The sequence below is a fragment of the Emydura macquarii genome, unplaced genomic scaffold, assembly GCF_026122565.2.
Source record: "Emydura macquarii macquarii isolate MOO-44397 ecotype Brisbane River unplaced genomic scaffold, CSIRO-AGI_Emac_v2 contig_3517, whole genome shotgun sequence".
NCBI lineage: Eukaryota > Metazoa > Chordata > Testudines > Chelidae > Emydura > Emydura macquarii.
Genome location: NW_027133654.1, coordinates 1,071,867 through 1,088,993, shown reverse-complemented (window position 1 = coordinate 1,088,993; position 17,127 = coordinate 1,071,867). Strand labels below are relative to the sequence as shown.

The window sequence follows — 17,127 nt, the reverse complement described above, 5'->3', positions numbered from 1 at the left end:
GGTAAAGTCTCTCAGACAACTTCATGTAGAAATTGATAATTTTTATTTTATTTTGCTTTTGGATTCTAACATGTTGTAAAAATATGTAGGCCTAAATACTGTCTATAAGATGGGAAATAATGATGAACTTTCGATGTGGACAAAGCTGGCTAAAGTAGGCTAGCTATGTTAAAATACAACATGATACCATATTTTTTTCTTTTTAGTTAAAGGATTTTTAGTGATTGAAAAAAACTTTTCAAGTAAAGCCTGCATTTTAAAATTATTTTTAAATATGGTATATTTGGTAGATTGAAGAGAAGGAACATATATAATGTATAATCTTTTTTTTTTTAATGTTGTAAACAAACTTTAATGCTTACAAATGTCAGGGACACGGGTTTGAGATGAGTACCAGTGTAATATGTGGAAGAGCTGAGAAAACTTCCCTAAATGAATTGTGGTAGGTTGTGTGGTGGTTTTACAATGTAAACAAATAGGGGCAAAGTGAAATTGTGACTTCAGCTAGAATTTGAATCCAAGCCTTGAGAGAGGAAGGGATGGTACACTGAGCTACTGAGATACTTTGCTTTCAGAATGAAAGGATCTCTACAATAAATGTATTTTCTTATCCAAGTGACACCCCCCTTCCCCTCAGGAGGTGTAAATGCAATCCTTGAAACTTTCCTTTTCAGGATTTTAAAATGAATTGCATGTAATGTAGGTGTTCAGACATAATTCTGAATGTTGCTGAGGGGTAAAGATGAAGCAGCATAAATTAGCTGTCCCAAGTAACCTGGAGTCAACCCCTGCCCCCAGTTCAGCCACGTGAAATGAGTTCATATGGTAGCTCCTGCGGTTTTCAAAAAAGGGTAGTCTGATCCTGATACCCAAGAATGAAGGCATCTAGATCCTGATTCAGAAAGGTAGTTGAAGTTAGGCACACATTTAAGTACTTTTGTGGATTGAGCCATAATCCCTCATATGCTGACATGAGAAATTTTCACAAGCTTTTTTTTTTTTTTTTGCATTGATAAGAGCTGAAATATCATTACATTAAGGGTGAAATTCACACCATCCATATGGAGTCATTGGGCCTTGTGTGGGGGAATTAAGCAAGGTGTATATGGCGATGGAAATGATATTTTCTCCTCAACCTTCAGTAGGGCTGCAGCCTGACCCCAGTCTAGGGCCACTGCTTCAGCTCCTAAATTGGAATTGTGACTGCTCAGTTTGTTAGGGCTACTGGGAGCTATGTAGCTACATCTTTCATGACCCCTTCCACATACTTGTCTTAGCACTAGCTAATGTAGGGCCAGTATAGGAGCTCTTCCATGTCCTAGATAGAGGAGCCTTCTGAAATCCAACCCACAGTCCTTCACAGCTTTTACTACAGGTCTTGAATGGTGCAGAATGCCTTATGCTGGCCCTTCCCACTGTGGGAGAATGTCAACCTAAGTGCAAAAACTAATGTTAACATAATGTTAAACTTACAAAATCAAATGCTCACAAGTCAGGAAATTCCAACATTTAAAGTTGCTCCAGCAATGTTAAGTTGGCCACCTTGTGCATTTTATGCATGATATGGAATAAAGTAGTGCATTTAGGGTTTACAATGGGATAAAGTTAACCATGTATTAATGTTATTTTTAAAATGTAATATAACTTTTAATTGAAAAAAGAGAGAAAATGAATCTGAAGGTAATTGGCTTCAGTTGCCTTTCTTAGAACTATTTATTTAGCTTGGGCATTATTCAAGCATTGCTGATTTGCCAATGGACCTTCTATATTCCTTAAGCTAGCAAGTGCCTACCTAAATAGCTGAACACTTAGGGCTCGAATCTGCAGGGTGCAGACCATCTCCAGGCACAGTGCTAAGCATACTTCTCTCCATTTGACATCAGTGGTAGCTGGCAAAACTCAGGAGGTGTTCCACACTTGCACAGTTTATTTATATTTAAGTGCAAGGTTGTAGACTCATGGTGAAATTCTGATCCCATTGCGGTAAATGGCAAAATTCCCATTGACTTCAGTAGGGCCAGAATTTCACCTTTAATTGAAAATTTCTGACTTACAGTTTAAAATAAAATCAGTCCCTCATAACTTTGGTACAACAAAGACTGTGCTTTCAATTCAAGCAGAGGCACCAGTCAATCAGGATTTTGTCCATTCCAGTTTTCAAAAATACTCTATCCCTATTCAGAAAGCGTGTTAAAATTTTATTACAATAGGCAAAGTGTGTGTGGGGAGGGAGTGTGGTTTCTTACGCTCCCAAAATTTTAAAAAAGTCACTGAAGAGATTTTGTTGCTGCCTTCAAAAAAATTACCTTTGACTAGAGACCAGTCATGGAAAACTTCAGCCCAATAGGTTTGTTTGCGAATGAGGTTGTAATAAAGGCTTATAATGGAAACCTTTGTGACCATAGGTCTAGCAGCTGATTCCATAAACTGCTATGTTTTCCCATCTAAATCCGTAAATTACACACATGGAGACATGCAGACTAAAGTCATTTTTGATTTTTTTTAAAATGATTTCTTTGTAATGCTAATTCACAGCGATAAGCTTGGATGCTTGCTTGTATCAAAGGGATAGGTTTGTTGATTTGCCTCAAGGGGAAAAAAAACTACTTGTGATTTCCATACCTTTATGCTTTTTCCATTATGACTGCATAAGCTTGTGTCAATTTTTAAATGTTATGAACTGTATGCCTTGCGATGTGTTAGAGAAGAAAGCCTCTTCCAAGAGTTTAATTAGTCTAAAAGCTTCAGTCGAAAAGATTTTCAGAAAAGCAAATTGGGTGCCTGCCGCCTTCTTTTTTGGAACAGAGATTTCAGTTACAAATTTTAAAGAATGAGTAGCTAAAGATATACACAAAATACAGTGGGAACCATATATTATTAAACTTACATGCTGTCTATTTCTGATGTTCTTGTTTAAAAAAGACTATATGGTTGGGATTAATGTGTTATGTACTAGACATTTTAATAAACAGAAGACTGAAGAACAGCTAGGTGTTTTATTAATAAACCTACTGAGTTTGGCTCCATCAATTGCTCCTAGATTTCTCAGCTCTCCAGGATTCTCAATTTAGCCTTTCTGAGTTCAGTGACATATAGTTTGTTAAGCAACCTGATCTGCTTTTGATCTCTCCTGGCTGTCAGCAGCCCTCCTTCATGCAGTCATGCCAAGTGATGACTTCTGTTCTTATGTCATTCCACAAGAGAAATTTTAGCACTTGCCACATAACTTAAATCAACTGACCATATAAAGAGAGTCTGGCAGCTAGGGTCACAGAAACAATGCAAGAAGATTTCTGATGAAAAGGTTCTGCATTGTGTATATGTACTATTTTGGATTATCAAAGTGATTTTCTAGACATAAAAGGTATTTTTTATTTCCATCGCTATAGATTTTGAAATCTACCTTTTAGGTGAATCAAAGTCTTTCACTGGAAGTAGAAAGCGGTAGGGTCTCCATTGATACCTGGTGCCTGAGATGCAGTACTCATCTGAAACTACACAAAATTCCAGCCATCAGAGTGTTGGAGGTTGGCCGAGAGGGAAGGGAGGAAGAAATGTGGCAAACTGGACTTAGATTCAGGGTATGGAAGAGGTAGAACACTAAAAAGACAATAAAAAGTGCAGTATTTATAAAGTGCTTCTTACTGTGAGTTTAAACCATCTAGAAATGGCTCCTTGAGTATGTTGTCATGGATTCTTTACAGCAGTAAATTATTTTTTGATTCACAAGCATAAAATTCATCAGTTGTAATATATTGCACAACTTCTACTACCGTTCAAGTGAAATTGAGTTAAAAACACAAGGTTAGATTTATTTTCTTCCTAAGTAGTAAAAATTAAGAACAAAAAACAAAACAACCCCCCCCCCATGTACAGTATGAAAAAACTGATCTAAAATCCTGGATCTGCCAGTGCTTGTTTGCGTGTCATGATATGGTGGTACTATTATCATGTTCAGTTGACAACCACTGATGTTACAAATCAACAAGGTAATTGTAGTGACTTAAACAGCATGCTTTTTATGGCTATTTTGGTTGTACTCTGGGTGGTTATGATTCACTAAATACTCCTGCATTTTTAGGGGAATAGACTAGATGAACCAGTATATGTCTCCCATCTCTAAATTATGTGACTGAAATGTGTTTATAAGAATACTTAGCGCTTTTGGAGAACATCATATTTTCAAAATACTTTCCAAATAAACTTCAGCAACCCTGACAGGTATACAAGTATTCCTGATTTCCCACATCCACCATTTTTTTCTGCTTTTACATGGAACTATAAGGTTAAGACTTGAAGGTCACATGACTGGAATACAGTCATTAGGTTAAATATCTGAACAGCAAGCTATAATAATGGGAGCATCATATTATGCTAGAGAAAGATTATTTAATTTTAATTTTGGTATTAACACAAAAACTTTATTCAGTTTCTCTTTAGAGAAATATGTTATCTATATAGGTTCCTCCAAAGATTTTCAGTTGCATCTTATTAATGGCTATTGGTAAATCCCAGCTAAAATAATCTAATCTAAAATCTAGTCTATCTTTAATCTTTTCTCTTCTGCTCTTGTGTCTGTGTCTTGACCCATGGACAGCCAAATTCACAATTTGCAAAGCAAGCAACCATTCATGAGTGGTGATGGATTAGGTCTAAAGGGGGGTAATACAGATACTCACAGGTTAATGTCCAAAAGCACATCACCCTCATCTGTATTAAGATGCCATCCTCATTCCTGCAAATCCCTATTTTTTCCCTCATTTTCAGCCCATATCCTCCCTCCATTATCCTCCCAACCATTTGGACAGGATGCTTGGCATCAGATTAGTGCTGATCAAGGAGCTCCACAGTGGTCGCTCAGTGATTTGCTACCTCTCTCCCCCACCAGGTTTGAATGTGCTGCTATGGTTGTATTCCCAGCTTTTGGGGAAGGGGAATAAAATAAGTTACATGAGAAATTCCTCAACTCTGAGAGGGCTGAATTCATTGGTTCTGCCATGCCTTTCTACTCTATCTGTTTTAAATGTATTTTGTAGCACAATCTCATCATTTTTTAATAAATTCATTAGTGTGTCATTGTTTTTAGTGTCTGTATTTGTCTTGCATTCACCTACATTAAATTTACTACAAATGTTAAGGCTTCAAAAATCATTAAATATTTGTACAGCTTTATATCTATATGAGGCAGCGTGATGAGATACAGATCCATATGTGAAATATTATTAACATGCTCATTAGCAGAAGAGTTGCTTTCAGCCTTTTAGTAGTAAATGCCAAATATGTCAAGATAAATATTAGTTAAAATACATCAATACATCCGTGCTTCAGGCAGTCATACAGTTCGTCATTCAGAAGCATATAGAGCATGCTTAAAAAAATTAAATTATTGCTTTTGCTTACAAATAATCAACTCTGTGTCAACATACACCAGCAGCTTGTGCAGCCATCACTGAAGGGGTTAATTACTGAAACTGTGAAGCATGCAGACTCCTAAAACTAAACCAGATGTAAACTAAGCTAGGCTTTCTGTCAATCTGTGAGTCATGCTTTACTGTCCTTAAAACTCCAAACAAGGAGCTGTCTAAGAAAGCCCTTGAAGCCTCGGCACTTCTTAGCGTAAGTCTTAACAATACCAAAAAAATAAATAAAAGAAAACTGAGAGCTTGTTCCATTTGTGGCAGAGTTTGTCTTTCAGATGATGCCAGTTTTATTTCCCTTCACTAAATTCTTCATTTTCGTTAAAGTTATAGCTTGTAGTTGTACACATTACATGAAAACACTTTGGGGTGCTGGGAAAACAGTGGTTAAACTCTAGATCTTAGATCACTTATATTGTACATCTCCAGTGTCACTTAACCAGAAAGTACACACTCTGAGGGAATATTTCTTATTCACTGAAATATCTTTTCCATTCTATTTTTTTTTCTGACTGTGTAAGTGAGTCTTGATCAATATGGATTGGTGTTAGGTTGTGCTCAATGTTACTGTGCAAACCTCATAGCAAATAAAATCTGCCATGTTAATTAAAGTTGGGATAGATGAACCTGGTTAGGTAAAAGGAGAGTCACCCAAATCTTGAACCAAACATACCTTGAAGTTGAAAAATGTATTAGTCTTTTGTATTAGAGGTTTTGTTCATGGAAATACCAGATGAGAGAGAGGCCATTCTCATGGTATTAGACACAGCTGGAACCAAGAAGCTTTAGTAATATTACCAGATCTTGTTCTTACCAGATTTTCAGACCAGTTTTCAGACCAGCAAGTTTTGGATGAGAGTGTGAAGTAGGGATACATGGTTATTTCATGTTTGTCCATCATTGTTTTAAAGTGTTCTAATCTCACATATATTGTATGTGAGGGGAGGGGGGGAATAATACATACTATTGTAGAGTGACTATTTAGAAATGTGTGGATACTAATCAGAGAGCAATGTATGTATATGAAATATCCTCATGCTTTAGGACATAAGCCAAACACTAATTGTCGAAGAGTTAGAAACTTCCCACCGGAGAAAGTTAGTCCAGTATGAGGTTTATAGATAGTCCTCTGAAGAAAATGATGCTGGTCACTGTCAGAGACAAGATATCAGATTAGATGGACCATTGGTGTTATCTAATGTGGCATTTCCTATGTCCATATGCTAATGATAGGATTTGGTTTTTTTACTTTAGATTTTAACCCTCTGGGAAGAAAGTACTAGGGCAGTACAATACTAATGAGTAGTGTAGACTGTAGGGTTCTGAAATCTGCTGTCTTACAAAGCTGTGTACAATAGAGTTCTTTGCTATTTACCACTTTCTATTCATATTTGCAAGATAGATATGGAAAGACCAGCTTGACAGCTGAGAACGTAATTCAGTTTATAACTCCATTCAGACTTCGGCTTCTTTTGAGATGGCCAACAAGGTTGTCAGCTGCGGTGATTGTTATGTATACATCTGTCCACCTTGCCTGTACCCATAAACCAAACATGTTTTCAGTTTCAGATAAATCCTTTGTTTGCTGTTTTCTCCCTCCAATCTAGTCATTTCCTTTCTTGTTTAGGGATTTCCCAAGTTATGCAAGTAACAAGAAAAACCCCAAAGTGGCAGTTAACTTGTGCAGTTTTTCTATAACATATTGCCAACAAGGTGGTACAGAGTCTCATGGAGAATATGGTCTCAGTGTATTATATCAACAGATATAAAGGGGGGGGGGGCAATCCCCTGTCCTGTGCAAAGAGGCCATGCACTTCTAGGACTTTTGCATCAGTCACAATATTCACGCATTAGCAGTTCATCTCCCAGGGATCAACAACTCTTTGGCTGACCATCTCAGCAGGTCCTTCTGCTTTCACCACGAGTGGTCCCTCCATCTGGATGTAGTGGCTTGCATCTTCCAAAGCTGGAGCAATCTTCGAGTGGACCTTTTTGCCAGTCGGGCCAACAGGAAGTGCCATTGCTTCTGTTCCTGCTGTGGTGAGCGTAGCATAGAGGGAATCAGACATGAAAAAAAGAGTAGAGATGGGAGCAGTTATTTAAGGTGGTAAATTAGCACAATTTGGATGGGATGGGAATCTTGATGGGAGGGAGAGTTTGCAATAGCTTTTGTTTCATATACAAACTTCTGGATATTTACCTCAACTGAACCTCCTACCAACTGGTAGACCCAATTTTAGGATATTGTTAATATTTAGCTAGGTTCTTTTTTTAAGATAAATGTCTTTAAACATTGTCAAGTTGATAAGTCAAATCATGTAGATCTTATAGAGAATGTAACAGACTGTACAGGCCTTCTTGTATCACTTATTCTACCCAATTTCACCAACTTTTCCTTGCACTGCTACTGCTAAGAATTTAGAAAAAGAACATTCAAGAAAGGCATATACGTGCAGTGTCTCACTCATTCAGTAAGAAATATGGAGAGGCAGGAGTACTGCCTGTATCTTTTGTGCTCCAATCATCTTTGCTTTCCTTAGTCATGCTGCAGAGTAATAACAGCTCAGCAGGACAGAGGTTTTTAGACTCCAGTGAAACATTAAAAAACATGACATATGAGTACTACATCTAACCGTTCTGTTTAGATAGATTATGATCCTAAATAGTAGTTTGTTGATCTAGGGGACTGGAGACTACCAAAAAGCCATAGGCATGTTACTCCTGTTCTATGGAAAATAATGAATTGCTAGTTAGTTTTAGACACTGGCACATTTGAGACCAGCAGGTGAGGATACTGCCATTAGTCAGGCAATGGTATCCCACTGTTTCAAAAGGCTGTGATTTGCATTTGGGACCTTATTTTTAGCACCTCTGTAACTTATTAGACAAAATCTGGTGTTTTTCTTCCTTTTCTATAATTTTCATTGTTTTTGAACAATTGGCAATTTTTACCAGGAATGGGGTGAATGTTTATCAAAAGTGAGAACATTGGCCTCACCCATCACCCATTTTAGAACTGAATTTGAACCAAACTCTCCCTTGTGTGGTTCTGATACATTAGATTAAGGTCTGCATAATCCAAAACCTGACTCATTACTTCTCTGTTCCAGTACCAGTGTGAGTGGAAGCCATTCATGGTAACCCACACTGTAAGGAAAAGTACTAGTTACTATTATTCATCACGTTACATAAGTCTCCAGCCCTTTGTGCACTTGCTCCTTTATTTCCAAGTGCACAGGTTTAAAAACAAACAAACAACAAATGTTTGTGGGTGGATATTGGGCATGTGTCATGGACTTCAGTGCAATCGTCTTAATGCCAGGTGCTTCTTCATTTCAGTTCCTTTTTTAGCTTCATATTCTTTTGTCTTAGGTTCTATACCTGACACTAGGAAGGAATAATTTGATGGCTGTTTAGCAGCAGTCTGATGCAGGATTAGCCTCTCAGGAACTCTTTCCTGCCCCTCGGTTCTTAGTTGTATTTAGATGCATGCTATACAGAGACACTATAGGATCAAGCCCTCAGTGTATTTTCATTATCAGTTTCTGGTCTGGACCAAAACAGGACATGCCAGGATAGCGAAAGTGTTTGTTCCTGAAGTTTATCAACTGTGTGCATTTCCAAAATCTCATTAATTCTTGAATCTTGCAGTCCAGTTTTCCCACCCACGAGGGTTCTGCTGCTTGGCTGAATCAAACCTAAACTCTGAATCTTTTTAGGATCATTAACATCAAGTTTAAGTCCTTTCACATAAAACAACAGGTTGTAGAAATGGAGGTTTTGTTTTTAAGATTCACAAGTCATAGAAGACTTTTGCAGGATTCTAAATTGTTCTATGAAGAAAGAAAAAATAAGCATTTCATTCCGGCAATATTACACCTTTTTTTTCTTTTCCAAAGCAAAGTGAATATGAAAGATAGTGTATCTGTGCATTTCCTTAAAGACTTTGAAGGGGGACTGCCGTAGGCTATCGGCATGGGTAGAGGATAAGATCTCTGGTGGGCACTTATCCTCAGAGGAGCCACACTTATCCTCTCTTAAATTGATTGAGATATCAGGAGGTCATCCTGAGCTGTAGCTGGTAAATTAAAAGAATAAAATGTTTGACTCTGTCAAAATGTCCTGAAGGATGTAACCCGTAGCCTGGAAAGAGACACTGAACTCATGTGAACCTAGGCTGTTATGGCAATTTGTCGCAAAGTGCAAGGTCTTTCAGTTTTTCATCCAGTATTTCTGGATTGGATCCCTTTGGAAAATCTCCATTGTCCCATGGTACTGTTTGAATGTTGGGATCAAACTCCTTTTTGACTAATTGTGTTTTGTAGTTTTCAGTTTCCCTACCTAAAAGATCCCTCTTCAGTTTTGTATTATTTAAATCAGATATGGTACTCATCTTCACTTCCTGTCCTAAAGTCTTGTGTGCTGTTAGACAGTATGGTTGAACAGCTCCCATATGCCATTCTGGAGGTGGTTACATAAATTAGTTATTGAAGCACTTTGAGAACCAATGAAGTGAACAGTATTCTATTAAATGTATGATACCATTTCTGAAAAGTCTTCGTGTGAGTTAAATTGTTTTCTTTTCTTGAAATGCAAGGTTTACATTCTTGCCTCAAAGATGCAGCAGAAGTGGGAGTAAAGGAAGAGAATACTGCACTGCAGCACTTTCATTAGCTATGGAATTGACCTAATATAACACTTATTCAGTAAATAAATGAGCAGAGTCTACAAACTTTAGGAACACATCACATCCAGTAGTAATTCCATTCTTGTATTTGACTTAGCACATGTACGTTTCACAAGCCTGTCCACATGAGTGAGCAGATATGTAACATTTGTTTTCAAATAAATTGCTTCACAAGCAATGATGACTTGTTTAACTTCTTTTTAATTGAATAGGGCTATTGATGTTTTTCTAAGTCTGTTCACATTTCTCCTACATCTTCAGTTATACTTTAAAACAAATAAAGGTATCAGAATATTTACAAATGTCAATGTCCCACTAACATTTATGCCATTTGTGTGTATTGCCACTCAATGATTTCATTTGATTTCCATTTCTCTATTGATCATTAATATTTTTTTACAGTTATGTCCTTGATAATTCCACAGTTGTAGAAAACAGTAATAAAACAAATGCCCACAAAGTGTGTTTCCTGGCTTCATGTTTAATTAATTTAAAAAAAAACAAGAAAAAAATCTTTGGTACATCTTAATTTGTTGCTGGGCATCTGGATTCTATTGTTGTTCAGGGTGTGATTACCACTTAAAGCCTTGTTAAGTATGAATTACGTTATCTAGATCTCCAGGGATTTTTCCTAAAGTCATTTTCTTTTGCACTGTGTATGACAGCAGTATGTTTTAGGCCTCCCATGATTGTTTCTGACACACGAGCTTTTGGATCTCTAAAACAGATTGCTATTCTGTAGGGATTTAGAGTGATGACAGTTTAAATATTCATTTTATATTGGATAAGCACAGTATGGTAGTAAATCTCTTTATCATAGAAGCACCTTGAGAAAGAATAGCACAACTGCTCTGTTTTAGATAGGATTATCTGTATAACCTTATTTATTTTAAAGGTACTATTTAGGGTGAAATGTAATAATATTTTCATTATATGTTTGGGGGGTTTTATGCAGATTTGATTTTAGGCAGCAGCAGTACTTTTCCATTAAAAGATGTGGTAGTTTTTGCCCACTGAAGAGGATTTTCTCCCGCTTTTATAGAGCTCAAAGCTATAAGTGGTCTGAAAGAAGTGTCAGGTCTGGCATTGCCCAAGAGATGAGTTCTGTTGGTTCACTGCAGTGGTGTTGTAGTCATGTCGGTCCCAGGATATTAGAGAGAGAAGGTGGGTAAGGTGTAAGATCTTTTATTGCCTTTACCTCAATTGGTGAAAGAGACAAACTTTTGAGCTGCATAGAGCTGAAGAAGAGCTCTGTGGAGCTCGAAAGCTTGTGTCTCACCAAAAAATTGGTCCAATAAAAGACCTTACCTCACCCACCTTCTCTTTCTATTGGTTCATGACACTTTAAAACTAGAGCAGTTTGAACCTATTTGTCACAGATCTTAGTGAGCATACCTTCCTGGCCACACTAGAACTGCTGTGAAGGGAATCCAAGTTTCTGTGTCCTGGGTCCCCTGGGTTGTATTGAGCTTTTGGAGCCTGAATGGAGTCCAACTTCTGCCCCAATCTCAGGCCCCTACATACACTCTCAGGGCACAGACGTTCTATCTGGCATCACCCTCCAACTGTTGGAACCTACTGTCCAGCCTCCTAGACCTCCTGGATGCAGCACTGACCCTTCAGATTCCCCAAAGGTGTGAAGCTTCTGGTTTACAGTTTGATTCTCTCAGGAATTCTCTCCCAAGTGCTGTCACGGTCATCAGTCTAATGACAGACACTCCCTTACACACAAATACATCGCCAACACTCATCCATTTCATCTTCACCCCAAACAATTTTACATTCAACAAAATTCCACCAATCCATCAACCACCCTAAATACAGCAAGAAACCAGTTAAGTACCGCCAAATGCTGAGATACCACAGAATATGCCCTGAGGAAAAAGTCTGGGATTACATACCTTAACATTTAAAACTGCCTTCACCAAACAAGGACACTTGTTTAGAGGACCAGAGAAATAAATTGCATCATGGAACAGGTCACCCAAATACACTGAGAGAACCTGCTTCAATTCAGGGGGAAAAACCCATCTACCACATACCCCTAATTGTCACCTACCACTCCACAATGGAATCCATACAGGGTATCATTGAACAACTGCAACCCATACTTGCTGTGGACCATATCCTGAAATATACCTTTCTGAGCCGCTCTTCTGGACTTCAGACAACCCCTCAACTTCACCAAGCTCATCATCAAAAGTAAGCTGCTCATAGACCAGGACAAACCAAATCAAAGCAGCACCACACACTGCCAGAACAACAGATTCAAAACCTGTAGACATATCTCCACTGCCATGATAATCAACAATCCCCACAACATACCTTTCAAGACCCATGGGTCCTATACATGCCTATCATAACATGTTGTACCTCAGCCACTGTATCAAATGCCCCAACAACAACTAGTGGGTAAAACCAGACTATCAACCAAGTTCTCAAATGAACTCGCAAAGAAAAATGATAAAAGATTAAAACATTCTCTCACCTGTGGGCGAACATTGTTTACAAAATGATCACTCCCTATCTGACATGTCAGTCCATGTCCTCAAAGGAAACTGCACAAGACCTTCAAAAGGCAAGCCTGGAAGTTTAAATGCATAACTTTGCTAGACACTGGACACATGCTAGACATGGACTCAACAGAGAGATAGGTTTTATGCCTCATTATAACAATCTGTAACCCACTAACTCTCCTTTGTCCTAAAACTGCAGAGGTGTTAATTGCCTGCTTCATCTTGAATGGTCTCTTGCAACATGTGTTTTAACTCTTTATTCTTAACAATCTGTTCCACTTTGTATTTAGCTTTGTAATTCTGATTACCTTTCCCAGACTTGAAGAAGATGTCTGCGTAGCTTGAAAGCATGTCTCTTTCATGAACAGAGGTGGTCTAATAAAAGATATTAACTCAAGCACTTTGTCTCTCTCACTCCCTTTCTTTGTCACTCTTTAATCATCTAGAATGGTTGCTGTTAAACAAGGCAAGCAACTCTACGCAAGTTCCACTATTATTGCAGGAATATGCACAATCAGGCATTTAGCTGTGCCTTACTCAGTAATTTAATTTTAGTTCCGTTTTTTCCAGTTTGCATGGAGTTTTACACCTTGAATTTTGCTTTGCGTCAATTTCAGATAAACATAAAATTTTAATTCAGAACTGAAGTATGTTCACCAGATTGTACCTGGCTTGGGGTTGAAAATCCTGTTTCCAAACAAAACCATGCATTTTCAATATTCCAAACTCACCCCATGTTCATCAAAGTTGGGAAATATGGCCTGAGTTCTGGGTTTGTAGTCTAGCTCTACAGTCTTAAATCCACTAGATCTTTTCTGTCTTTCTCATTTTAACAGTTAGATCTTTCTGTCTTCCTAATACTGATTTCTGCACTTTATTTGAAGTGTCTACATTAGGTGATACCTTTGCCGTAGGGTGCCTGGTAAAAGGGCTGGTGGGGCTTAGCTCTTGTAGTGATGCCTCAGCTCCACTTATAGAGGTATTGTGTTGTGCCTTTGCGGTTGAGGTCCTATCTCTGGCTGCTACCAGGAAATATTTCTTAGACTGAAGCTTCTTTGTTCATTGTTGACTTCCTGCCTTGCATGGTAATGCAGGAAGCAGAGCAAGGGGCCTTTCAAGCCTTTGAGTAGCTAATTACAAACTTGTTCCCCAAGCCCAAAGTGTAAAGCAAGTGTTTTGTACACTGCAGCTTGCAGCCCTGAAGGGTGGATTCAGGAAGCTGGGGGGAGACATCATCACCCCCAAGAGTCTTCTCCCTGCCACTTCCTTTTCTGTTCAACCACCAGGAAACAAATGGAGGCAGCTAATATGTGGTGGAGGGGTTGAGATAATGCATGATGAAGGGGTAGGTGGGTGGGGGGAGGAGGAGGAGGAGAATATATTTTAAAAGTAGGTGGTGACTGTACAAGGCTGCGGAGGGGGAGAACTACAAGGGGAGGAAAGGATGTGTAGAAAGAAGTAAAACAAGGAAAAAGAAGACCAAGAGAAAAGAAACTTTTAAAGAAAATAAAGAAATAGGACTTTAAAATGGAGTGAGGTGGAGGAGAGCAGAACATAGAAATGGAAAGAGAAGTGCAAGAAATAAGGTTGGATTTTGACCCTAGGAAATAAATAAGATATGGAGCGCACTATGCTAGAACATGGTATAAACTACAGTATATGGGCTGTGACTGGGGAAAAAATAGCAAAGATGCACAAAGAGGTAAATACAACCCTCCTTCTTTGTTATCCCTTGCTTTCAGACACAGTCTTCAAATGTTTTCCCATAAAAGACTAGTCACTCCATGGGTAGCAGGCAGCTGGGCATGAGAGGGTAGCAGGAAGGATGGTCTCTGACTTCTATGAGCCCGCCACTCACTTTGGGCACCAGTTGCTCCTGCCTTTGCCATTTATTCAAAAACATCTGATAAGGAACAAAATTGTTTTCTAGGAAGATTTTATTGTAGTGTTTGCATTTTAAGCTGTATGTTTGTAAGGATCATATCCCAGCAAGTTGTGCTTGCTATAAGTTAACATAAGCTAATGTAATACAGTATGTGTATCTATGCCATGATGTGTCACCCTAAAGTAATCTGTTGTTTCAATTTCAGCATGCGAGACAGAAGCGGGGAAAGTTTATCAGGTATCACTAGAAGAGCACATCCAGCCTTTCAAAGACAACATGGAGCAATTCATTATTCAAGGTAAATAATGAAACGTCATTTAACCTTTTCAAGGCATTTCAAAGGAAAGTTATGGGAACAATGTTTATATGTTGTGAGTAAGGAGACAGTTTATTTTGGCATCATAGAAAGATGTGGGTTAGTTTAATCAGATGCCACACAGTTCTAAAAGATTTGTGGGATGATTCTGCTGAAGTCAGTGAGTCTCTGTCTTGAGTGACAGCAAAGACAGATGCTATTGGCTCAAGCGTGTGAACTTATCATGAGTTCGCAACTCTCGTAAAGCACAATTTCACAATTTTTGTTTCTCGAAATGTTTTAAGCTGGACTCATCTCTAAAGCAGTGACTGTTGCGTATGTGCCAAAAATATGGTGTATGCAGAGCAGAGGTCTTGTTTCAGCTCTGCAGATTGCAAAATTTGTGACTAATTTTTTAAGCAAGCACAAAAGTCAAATCCAAATGAACTCCTTGGGACAGGCTCATGGAAAATGCTGCACGGAGGTATAAATGTAAATGCATCTATGCTGATCTTGTCCCCTGAGCAATAGGAGGGAAGCACCGTAAGGGAATGGGTGGTGATGTTGCCCTACCCCACTGTCAGGATTCTGCAGTAGGTGAGGATAGCTTTAGTTTAAGAGCAGGGATGCATAGCAACACTGCCATAGAGGGAATGTTCTGAATCAGAATGTTCTCTGCTGACTTGGCCATACTGGTTTTTTGGCCAGTACAGTCTACTTATTTAGCTGTTCCTGCCCCCACTCCAGCTTTCTAAAACCATACAACATAACAGAAGATGAAAATATTGCCTCGTGGTTGGATAAAAAAATCGTGTGAGAAGTGAAAGTTTCTACTGTTTACCCCTTTTAGAAGTCAGTAACACTGAAGTCTAGAGCTGAGTTAACTGATCGTCACAAATGGAAATTATCATTGATGGATTGTGTTTGAGTTCATTATTTATTTCCGGTGAGCTAGTCAGATATTAAATGCACCTTTTTGCTTCCCAACTGGATCATCAAAGGTAAATAGCATTTTCAATGTAGTCTTATGATGATGTTCAGCGTATGTGCACCAATTCCTATGACTTCACATGTCATTGAATAGATTTAGTTAGTTATTTAGATTGATGGCCTTAGCCAAAACACCACTTTACCAATCAAATGCAAATCAACAGAGCCTAAAATGACAAAGGCCAGTCCCCAGATCTTTGCCAAACATGTCTTTAGCTGTGTCCTGGAACAATTGGTAAGATCTGCTTTGGAATCAGAGCCCTAGGATCTATACTTGATGCCACCGTGGTGTGGTTTAGCTGATAATGTTTTTGGCATCTAGCTAATTGTACATGCAAATAAGCTTATGCATGTGGAAGGAGGAACAACAAATTAGAGGTCATATGTCAATATGAAGTAGAAACTCCAGTCAGATGATGTGTTAGGAGCTACAGCTTAAGGTCTGATAACTGTTTTATGCATTCCTCTTAAAACTAGAACAATGAATTGAACATGAGGTTTATTTCACTTATACTAGTGTAAATTAGAAGAAACTCCAATGATGTTTCTTCATCCTTTTAGGAAAGGACAATGAAAAGATTAGTAATAGTCATAAAAGTTGCCTGGCTCCCTCTTTAAATCCATCCACAATTTTGGCACTGTTTTCCTGCAGTAATGAATTCCATAGAATGATTATGTGGAGGAGAAGTAATATCAATCTATTTTATTTGTTATATGTTTACCAGACATTTAGTTTCTTAGGGTGATTCCCCTCTCTGCTCTTGTGCTCATTTTGAGACAGAGAGGAAGGAGAATGCTGATAAATCTGATCCCTAGAGGTCTAGCCTCCCATGAAAATGTATAGATGTTACTCCTTTTGGCATTAGTGGGAGTTCTATGATCATTGATGGAAGAAGAAACCCCATAACTTCAGAACAGCAGCAAAGTGAAAAATATCATTTGCATTTTCTAATGGAAATTATTACAAGTAGGGATTGTGAACGTAGATGTGTTCTAAATAAACTAGCCTATATTTATTTAAACCTTGTAAAGGCTACTTTTCAGAAATCTGTCATAATATTACTATATGGAAGAAAGAGCTTAACATATAGGAGAAAGGAATCCTTTGGTTAAGTTCCAAAAAAAAAGTAATTTTTAAATACCTTCCATTATGAAATCCTTTGTTTTTACTTGGTGGGATTGAATTCAGACTTGAAAGAGGCCATGTTTAAAGCAGGATTTCTCTTTCCTGTTCAGTGTTTGACAGGCTTTTGATCTAGATATTTTTTCTAAGGGCTTTTGTTGTTTATGTAGGCATAATCGATGAGTCTTTTCAGCTAGACTGCACACACAAGATC

The 17,127-nt window shown here is 38.1% G+C and overlaps 1 protein-coding gene across 4 annotated transcripts in view; it reads left to right on the top strand.

Annotated features, from left to right (window-relative positions):
• The window catches only part of FMN2 (formin 2), a 227,799-nt gene that overhangs the window by 154,113 nt on the left and 56,559 nt on the right, over positions 1 to 17,127 (top strand). For 3 of the 4 annotated variants that reach the window (XM_067535849.1, XM_067535852.1, XM_067535851.1), the window contains exon 15: positions 14,711 to 14,803. In XM_067535849.1, coding sequence (XP_067391950.1) covers positions 14,711 to 14,803 — 93 coding nt within the window. Of the gene's footprint in view, positions 1 to 14,710; positions 14,804 to 15,547; positions 15,628 to 17,127 lie in introns of those variants that run through there. The other variant, XM_067535853.1, reaches the window with a different exon arrangement.